We start from the raw sequence: 10,359 nt of genomic DNA on the forward strand, positions 1-10,359 counted from the left end.
GGCAAACAGAGCCGGGAGGTGGGGGAGCGGGGTCCTATCGCTGCCCAGCCGCCGGGACACGCTTGTCCCCGCCGGGGCCCTCCTCCCTCTGGCCTTAGGTGAAGCCGCCGAGTTTAGCACACGCCCCCTCCCCCCAGCCCTGCTCCAGCGCTTGGCAACGCCTGGGGTGGATGTGATGCGTGCGGCCCGTGTGGCCGGAGGCAGAGAGGTGCCAGGCGGCGAGGAGGAGCGTTAGTCAGCAGCGCGGAGAGGCGGCAGAGCCATGGAAAACAGCTGTCTGCGGCAGCAGCGAGAGGGAGCGGAGGGGGCCTTGGCGGGGGGGAGGCAGAAGTGAGGCGGGCGAGCGGGGGGCTGGGGCAGTGCCGTGTCGGGGGTGTCGTGGCGCTGCCCGGGCAGGTATCCGCTCCCCTCAGCCGCCGCCCCACACTTCCCCGGCCTCGGCTAGGAGATGAGCCTGTGACATCCCGGGAAGGAGGGAGAGGGAGACGGGGCACGGCAGGCGAGCAGCGGCTGTGGCTGGGCGCGGGGGGGGAGATGCGTGCGGCATGCGGCCGCCCCCGACGCTAGCCAGGTGCCGGTGCAGGGCTAGCCCGCCCCGCAGGGGGCGTTGATCGGAGGGGGTGTCTGTGTGACAGGCGGAGCGGGCTGCGCAAGCCCTGTCAGACGCGGGCAGGTGGGGGGCACTGACAGGAAGCTGGTAGGGCGGAACGGCTGTGCCGGCTGGTACGAGTCCCCTCCTCCCCCGTCGCGATATGCCAGGAGCGGGGCTAGGCAGGCAGGCAGAGCGGGGTCGCTCGTGAGCGGAGGGTGTGAGAGACGAGTCCCAAATCCAGGTCAGCCCTGGCTGGGTGAGGGGGCAGCGAGATCAGCCGGGGCACTGACTGCGCTAGGGGGCGCGGGGATGGGGCTGCCCTCTCTTCCAGCCCCTGTTGCGATCGATGGTTTGAGGGGCTGCTGCGAGCCAGGAGCATTTGTGTAGAGGAGTGGGAGGGCAGTTGGAGGGGTCTGGCGTCTTGCCCCTCCTGGGGCAGGGAAAAAGGAGTGGACTCCAGGCAGCCTGGGCTGACATTGCCTGTGGCGGCTGTGACTCAGAGGCTCTTTCTGCTGGGGGGTGAGTTTAGGTGGCAGTGGTGTGGGATTTTACCCCGGCAGGTTATAAATAGACCTGCTCAGACGCTGTGTCAAGGAAGGACACATTGGCAAGTTCCAGAGAGAGAGAGAAACTGGCTGTGTTTAGCTTTTCTCCGCAGACAGCTGCTGCCACCACAATGAATGCAAGGAGGAGGCCTAGCTGTTAGCAGCAGGATCTTGTAAGCCCTAAGGAGTGGAGTGCTGGGTTTTATTTTATTGTTTTACACAAAAATAAATAAAACTAGCCAGAGAGAGCATCAGAGAGTCTTCGGAAGAAAAACGACGAAAAACCTTATAAGCTCATTTCAGAGATCTGAGAAGAAACAGACTGGGAGTGAAAATGAAGCCAGAAAGAGGTAAATGATTTATTAAGAGTTTATTTTTTTTCTAATTTTAGAAACAGACTATTTTTTAAGGCCTTCCTGTATTATCACTGCTTCTGGTTGAGGGGAAGGAAAGAATGCAGCTGCTGATTTGGTTCAGTCCAGGAAATACTGAGAAGGGTATAATATAAGGTAAGGTGTAGTCTGAAATTAATTAGACAGAACTGGATATTGTTAGTGGTTGTTTTTTTTTAATTCTGCTGTTTAAATGGATTAATTAATTTTACCAGTAGATCTCAGGAAAAGGAAGCAGAAACTCATTATAGTAAACACCTTTTGCCCTGAGAGATAGTATCAGTTAAACATCAGAGTTATATTCAGACTATTATCAAACAGTTGCAACATTTTAAACAGAGAAATCAGTCACAGATACAGTCAGCCATCATTGGGCAATCCTGGCATAAATCAGGGATATGTAAATGCAGGTAAATGCAGCCCAGAAACACATCTAAAACAACTAAAACTGTTAAAGAATATTTATTTAGGTTTAATACAAGGGATTCTTTTTAGTCAGGTAAACAGTAAGCAGCAGGTTGAAATAGTCATACTGTTTGATTATATTTTTGTATGACTAATCCATAGGCAAAATAAGGTGCACTGAGAATGTATCTGTTTCTGTCACTTCAGCTCTTGTATACAGTATAACAACAGATGCTGATGCCCCTAGAGTTAAAAATATGTCATGGCTTCTCTTCTAAACCATATTATTGGGGTATATTGCTGTAAAAATTTGCCTCACTTAGCCAACAAGCAGGCTGTGAGCAGATTTTATTATTTGTCATACTAAAGAATTTTCAAAAAATCTTGCATAGCTGCTTGTATAAATTAATTGTATTTTTTTTTCTGTTTTTCCTGCTGCTATTTTTTGTTTAACTTAACTTCTTTTTAGTTTTAAAAACATATGTCTCTATTTGCCTGTACTATGAATAACTTTTTTGGTATTTGAGAAGTGCTTTAAAATAGTCTAGATATTGAGTGTTAAACATTAATATGCATGTGTAGTAACTATTTCCATTAAGCTTTTTATGATACAGTTGTTAATATGGACCTTGCATAGATGCCTATTATTATTTTCCACACTTTGTAGCATCCTTCGTAGACAACATAGTACAATCTGCGATTGTATATTAAAAATGTACAGCACAGGTTGCTTAATAACGTGTAAATTTTCCGTTTGAAAACAATTGCTTGTACTTTAAAGCAGGTAGGTGCTACTAAGAAGCAAAGGAGTATTATTATTATTTTATTTTTTTTTTAAATCTGACTGTTCCAAGCAAGCTGTTTGTAGTGTGCACCCTTGACTGAAGTTTGAAAGCTTAGCTGTCTACTACCAAGGTGAACTCAAAATTTCAGAATAATCAGATAAAACCAGAGAGTCAATATTTGCAGTTTTAAACTATTCTAAAAGCTCTAATTGACCTTTGTCTATGCTTTTGTAACTCAGATAGGAAAATGCAGTTGTCTAGTTGCTTGTGGAATGGTTAATGTCTTTTAATTAATATGATGTAGAGATGAGTGGATTTGTCGAGAAACAAAAAAAAGTGGTAAGATTTTTTTCATGGAAACTGGCATTTAGTAGAGTGAGATTACATTTAATTATCTCTAAGAATCTTCAGACAGTATAGAATGTTCAGTAATGTGTTTAAACTGGTTTTAGATCAACAGCAAATGAAGGTAAGTTGGGGTTTTTAAAACAGTCATAGCTGTTTTCACAACAAATAGAGAATGTGCATAGCCATTTTAGTAAATGAATATCTCTAGCTTAAATGTGTACTGTTTTTTAATGTACTTGAGTAATACTGTATACAAAGGGGGTTATGCAAGTGCTGCCTAAATGCCACATGCAGCCCACAGACGCGCTTACAGAGGCACGAATCATGCAAATGTTTACATGTGCTGCCTTCTGCATAGCAGCTGCACCACAGTAGAGCAAGCAGTCAAGTGTGGAATCACCTGCTCCTATTTGTTGCAAATTAATAGTGAAGGACACAAGACAAGCATTACTGTCAGTTTGTCAAGGCCTAAATTGTGGTACAGACCTCCAGCATGTTTGACAAAGACCCATAATGAGCACACAATAGCTAATCAGAAAGAAGGAAATTTAAAAGATATGGAATAAACTTATTTAGCATAATTGTTGATAACTCCAGTTTAACTATTGAGAAATTTTGAAATCTGTATTTTCAAGGTGGTTAGTAGTCTGTATGTTTGAGCCTTTGTGTCTGTTCACAGAATAATACTGTACTTCTGCATTTCTGAATTGGATGAATGGGGCGGGTCATTTGAACTGGATTTTTTTTTTCTGGAGATGTATATGCCTTCAAAAACCAAGTGGAGAAAAGATTTGTTTTTTTAATTAAGGTAATGGTTAACTAAGACTTTACCCAAAAGGATTGAAAGATACAAATGTTTGAGGGGGAAAGAAGGAGGATGATTGTTTGACATACCTTTATCACAGTACCTAATTATGAGCTTTTCACAGAGACTAGGTCTACACTACAAAGTTTTGTCAGCATAGCTGTGTCAGTCAAGGGTGTGAAAAAACCACATCCCCTAGCCAACATAGCTATGCTGGCAAACGCCCCAGAGTAGACTCACCTATTTCAATGGAAGACTGCTTGCATCAGCGTAATTAATGTCATTCAGGGAGGTGGTATACTGGCTGACAAACTGTTGGTTTATGCTGTACCTACATGGGGGCTTTGCCAGTATAACTGTACTGCTGTAGCTATACTGGCAAAACATTTGTAGTGTAGATAAGTTACAGAGTCACCAGTAGAGAGGAATGGCAGAGAGGGAAGGAAAGAAGAGGGGAACTAATTCTGATGCCCCGCTCTTACTAACAGGAGGGAAGGTTTATGGGGATAGAAGTTTATATGGGATAGAGGATCAAAAATACATAGTATGCCTATAATGAGAGATGGTTGAAAATTGCAAAGGATAAAGACAAGAAATGTTTCTGGGAAGCATGAGTATAGACCTCCGAAAGACAAGCTCATGGAGCAATCTTGGAAGCTAGGGAAATTGTTCGTAGATTTGGAAGTGCAAGGAAAGATGTAGCCTCATCACAGTTAAATGTGAGCCTTAATTGGCTGTGTCTTCACTAGACTTTTTCGCTTAAACTTCCCTGGAGCTCCACCACTGGGAGCATTAATGTAGATAGGCAGCTGGCCCCTTAACTGCTGTCACCTAACCGTGCTCTCAGCAGATCTAGATGACATGGTAGTTAAAGCATTGATGATCACTTGTCTGCACTATCATTATTATTTGGTACGTTGTTGCCAAGTCTCACAATTCTATCATAAGTCTTGCAATATTTGGTGTTTTTCCTGGAGTTGTAATTAAGTAAGAATCTCAGATTTCATTACTAGTCACAGAAGCTACAGTGTGCAATTTTAAGAGAGAACAAACTCCTGTGTTGACAAAACCATGTCTGTGTAATGTCCTATCTGCAAGTACAGAAATTTGCTTGCACAGATATACTGTTCTTTTGCAGTGATGGTGTTTGGCCTCTTTTGCTCTCAGTAGGTACCTGCCTATTGCATTCCATAAACTAGTTATTTTATGTATAATTTAATAGAACCAAGTTCCAACAAGATATGTACATATACATTGAGTAGCTGTTTGGTCTTACTAATGTATTAACCCTTCTCTTTCCTTACCCCTTCTCCACTGTTTGTTAAGCTTTTGTAGCTTGGTCATTTGTGACCCATCTAGAATTAGACTGTAAGTTCTCTAGGAAGGAATCGTCTGTACTTTTAAGAGTTAATTCCTTCCCACACCATCCTGCTTCAGGAAAAGGGGAAGATTTCCTGGATGACTCGCTTCTATCCTGTCATCCAAGCAAAAAAAGAGGAGACCATCAGGCTGAAGATTATGCTTCTCTCTCCTTCCTCCTTTCCAGAGAAATCAAGATTGGAGGTGCTCAGTGGTCTGTTCCTAGCAGTTGGGTTGAGACCCCTTTTTGTCTCTTTCCAGTGATCAGTGAGCGGAAGGCCGCTAATTCAGCCTTAATAGAAATTTGGCCAGCCTTGTCACATTGAGGCTGTACATGAAAGACTTTCCAGTGGGTGTAGGGAAAGGGGATGAAGACTGGGATTTACAGGAAGTTGGGAGTAGTGCTGGCCACGAAACAAGAATTTAGTGTTGTGAAAAATTTTGAGATTTTAGAATTTTTCATTTACATTAGAATGAAACTGAGATCTTTTGAATTTTTTTTTTGTGGGGGCCGGGGGAAGAAACAAAACAGAATAGCAGATAGCCCATCCTGCACCTGAGAAACCTTTCCAGATGACAGTTTTGTTGAAACAGATATATTTTGCTTTTAATTGACATTTTCTGAAGAGAAAAGTTTTACTGAAAAATTCCCAACGAATTCCAGTTGGGAGCCTGTTTGCATGAGCACTTCTTCCCCTGGCCAGTTTATACTGAGTGCATTTTTTTTTTCAAGGGGACATTGTTAAGGGGGAAACTTGTGTTTCAGGCATAATTTGTGTGTTTAACTTCACAGGGGCATCCTTGGCAAGTATTTTAATAAGTGGTGAATAGTACAGCAAATAGATCAAGTAATGAACAGACCTTTTTTTAAAAAAAGTGTCCCATGCATAAGCCTCTTCATTTTCAGTTTAAACCGATTTTTACTGAAAAAATTCCTGGGCTTTACAAAGTATTATTCAGTTATGAATTTTCATCCTGCTTTTGTATCATTCAAACCTATATATCTGTGTATGTGTATATATGTATGTTTTATTAGGAAAATACAATACACTGCATAAGATATTATATATGTATTACGATAATGTATTTGTTTGTGTGTATATGCAAAGCTGCCTGTTGAAGTAAGGCTATGTATTAGTCTAGAATAGTGTTTCCCAAACTGGGGATGCTGCTTATGTAGAGAGAGCCCCTGGCGGGCCAGGCCAGTTTGTTTGCCTGCCGATCGCGGCTCCCACTGACCGTGGTTTGCCACGGGAGCCAATGGGAGCTACGGATGCGGCAGGTAAACGAACCGGCCCAGCCTGCCAGGGGCTTTTCCTACAGAAGCCGTTTCCCAAGTTTGGAAAACCCTGGTCTAGAAGGTACACACAACAAATAGTAAGGCACACATGCAAACTATGAAGTGCGTGTGCGTCTGAATGTACTGATAAATCTCACGTCCACCACATACACATTTCAAGCTGTTAGCAGACAACTGTTTAAAGATTTTACACACTAAAATGGGAAGAAAACAGAAATATGTGTCAGAATACACTTCAGAACACAAGGAAGTATTTGAAAGTTTTAAACAAAAACAGGAGAAAAGGATGATGTTGAGTGTATGTGCTGCAAATGATGTGGTCCAGTTATTAAATGTAAATATTTATAGGCTAATAGTTCCAAGTCTACAAGAGTAAACTGTTTATTCAAATGAAAACATTTATATGGAGATTAGAGAGATATTGTTTTCTTAAACTCTGAAATGACATTATGTTTTGAGTTCTGTTTTATAGTTCTGCAGCAAACCACATTGATGAAAGGAATTCAAAGCATTAATCTACTGAATACTTTTTTTCTCCTGTCTTTCCAGCCACCAAAATAAACCCCTATATTTACCCAGAAAAATTATTAATAGTTTTTTGCACTGATTTTCACCTGTTTTTGTTGTTGTGGTAATAAACACTGATAAATTCCTGGGAAAAATTAAATAAAATAAAAACTGAAAATGAAGAGCCCTACCCATACAACATTGTAATACAGGCCCCTTAATTTTATAGTATCTACTCCCCCAATAAAATAGTGTCTTAAATACTCATTTTTGTTGTTACATTTTGGAAGGTTACCACAGTTTAAAATGAATAATACAAGTTATGTAGACAACATAAACAAAAAGTGGAGATGATGCTACTTCCTGTTTAGTAAGGAAACTGTCATTCTAAATATGTTTCAATTATGCGTCTGGCTATAGGTGCCACAGGTAAATAAATGAAGGGAAGGGGAGATTGAACTGAAGGGTGTGCTGCTTCCTGTTTAGTGGAGAAATTATTTTGAAAATGATCAGTTGTGGCTCTGGTGCCATGGTTAAATGTAGAGAGGGTGAGAATAAGATGGCTGGAAAGAGGAGGAGGCATGGGAGTGCTTTTCCTAATCTTAAAATTACTTTTGTAGTGTAATCTTAAAAAAAATGATGATTTGGATGAAAAACGCATTTATGGGCAGTCAGAATATTACACTGAAATTCCATTTATAAGGCATGAAGCTGTCTAGCCTTAATCTGTGGGGAAAACAGATTTGTTCTTATAGTGTGCAGTGTACATATACATACATGGAGTTAGAAATCAAGGTCTTTTTTCTTTTTGTTGAGGAGTTGGGTTCTGGTTTCTTTGATTTTTCTCTTTAATATCCACCCCCTTGCTGCCAAAAAAGAAGGTACATTCTAGTAGTAATAGATTACTATAAAAGTTTGGTTTAAGTAAAATTTTAACCATGAGATGATGGTTTTCTTTGTATTAATAATGAGACTTTCAAGAAGAAAACACTAGTTATTTATAAATGGACTTAATTAAAATGTTTCCTATTGTGAAAACTTACATTTATTGCCTAAAATTGAATAATGTTAATAGTACTGAAAGGCAAACTGCTAAAGGCAATTGGATAACTTCATCTGTGAGGTGGAAAATCTTAAGCATTTAGAATTTCCCTCTTCACCAGAGCCCTGGAGAGAGCTGCTCTGGTGTGGTTTCACTTTATATGTCTAGGGATGGAGTTGAGCTCATGCTGTCTTGGAAGAGAGCATGGGGATGGTGGGGCTGATGGTACTGCAACTACATGGGTTCTGGCTATCCACCTCACCCCCCATGTTGGAGGAAGTGCAGTGACGGGTGCAAAGGGAATAAGTCTCCACATCAAAGTGTCTTCCCCTACACTGTTAGGCCTAGTCTACACTAGGTATACCTGCAGACCTACCTAGTGTAGATGTAGCTTTTGCAGTATAAGAGTGTTTTTGCCAGTCTAGCGTAGAAGCTAGGCTGGCAAATGCATGTTTTTTTCTGGTATAACTGTGTCTACGCTAGAGCTTTTGCCAATATAAAAACTTGGCAAAAGTTTCTAGTATAGCCTTGATCGTACAGAAATCCTGTCGTGGGGACTGAGCTGTGCACTGGTCTGTGGATTTGGCCCTTATGACTTGATCTAGCACTCACTGAAGTCAAGTAGGACTTTTCACTGGGTCTGATCCTTAGGGTTCAAGATATATGGAATCTTAGGCATTGCTATCCTGTTCTTGATTTTAGAGGTCACATTTAAGTCATTAGAAGAGCTGAGTGCCTGCTAGGCCCAGATTACCTGCCTTACAACTTTTGCTGATTGACTTCAGTTTAAAGTACATTATAGAATAAAATTCCACTTCCTAAAATCAGCAGTATTCTCTGGAGTAGGAATAGTGTCACCTGATTGTCACTTTGTGTTGTCACTTTTTACTACATTACCTCTGTTAAAAAAAATTTGCCCCTTCAGCACTTCACTCTGGCAAACTGTATTTCTCTGGTAGTTTTGATAAAGACTACCTCAGTACTTCTGTTAGAAAGGTTCTGAAAACGGACTTATTCTCTGATTGCACCATCAAGACATATTTGTTGCACATCTATCTAGCAATGCAATAATTAGTCAATAGAACAATGTACTTTCATTGCAATTTACTTTTTAGTAACTATTTCCTTCATCTTGATGCAGTAACTACTAGCTAAAGTCTTTCAAATTTTGAAAAACAATGACTTGAAATAGCTTTTAAGATATGATAGAAAGTGTTCTTTCTTAGCTTTACTTTCTTCACATAACTTACTGCTTGTTTTTAAGGGCTCACCCCCCGCCCCCCGCTTATATATTAAGGCCAAATTAGGTCTTCAAACATGTAGTCTAGTGGTCTCAGAAGTGCACATATAGTTCAATGGTCACTTTTGCGCTTGTAATTTCTCAAGTAAATCGGACTTCATGCATAAATAGGCAGTTAATCACATAAACAATTTTTGTGAATGCAAATGGAGCAATATGGGGCTTTGTGTGTGTGTACAATCTCACTTCTAGTTCCTGAAAATTCTCTGTTCATAGCATATCCCTCACTCCCTCTCTTTGGCCTTTTCATTCTTCCTTTGGTATATATGCAGTTATACACAGTAAACAACGTACACTTATACTTGGATTATATATACAATTTGCTGATACTAAAATTCTAAGAGACTTTTTAAAAGGCTGCCTGTAAACAAACAGTAATTTAATTAAATATGACCATCACAAATGTTCTCCCACCACTTTCATGTAATTATACTAGTTATTTTGACCAAATCAAAATTCTGACACAATTTTGCTCATCATATAATGTATTGTGACAGACCCAGGCCAGTGGGGTGCAGAAGTCTGGTAGAGGGCAAATATACTGGTCACTGGGTGAGTAGTTTTCGGTTCCGTGAGTGACCAGAGCAGGGTCTGCACTAGAGTAGTCAGGAACTTGCTAGAACCAATTAAGGCAGACAGGCTGATTAGAACACCTGCAGCTAATCAAGGCAGGCTAATCAGGGCACTGGGGTTTTAAAAGGAGCTCTCTCCAGTCAGATGAGGAGGAGCCAGAGGAGAGGAAGTGCATGTGAGGAGCTGGGAGCAAGAGGCACAAGGAGCTGAGAGTGAGAGGGTGTGCTGCTGGAGGACTAAGGAGTACAAGCGTTATCAGACACCAGGAGGAAGGTCCTGTGGTGAGGATAAAGAAGGTGTTTGGAGGAGGCCATGGGGAAGTAGCCCAGGGAGTTGTAGCTGTCATGCAGCTGTTACAGGAGGCACTATAGACAGCTGCAATCCACAGGGCCCTGGGCTGGAACCC

At 41.4% G+C, this 10,359-nt stretch overlaps 1 protein-coding gene across 1 annotated transcript in view; it reads left to right on the top strand.

Moving 5' to 3' along the window:
- Positions 1 to 368: 368 nt before the first annotated feature.
- ATOSA (atos homolog A) overlaps positions 369 to 10,359 on the top strand; it is an 87,454-nt gene continuing 77,463 nt past the window's right edge. Inside the window, exon 1 of the mRNA XM_075069623.1 lies at positions 369 to 1,487. Coding sequence (XP_074925724.1) covers positions 1,472 to 1,487 — 16 coding nt within the window. The 5' untranslated portion in view covers positions 369 to 1,471. The remainder of the gene's footprint in view (positions 1,488 to 10,359) is intronic.

This window comes from Chelonoidis abingdonii, chromosome 9 (assembly GCF_003597395.2).
Source record: "Chelonoidis abingdonii isolate Lonesome George chromosome 9, CheloAbing_2.0, whole genome shotgun sequence".
Lineage (NCBI taxonomy): Eukaryota > Metazoa > Chordata > Testudines > Testudinidae > Chelonoidis > Chelonoidis abingdonii.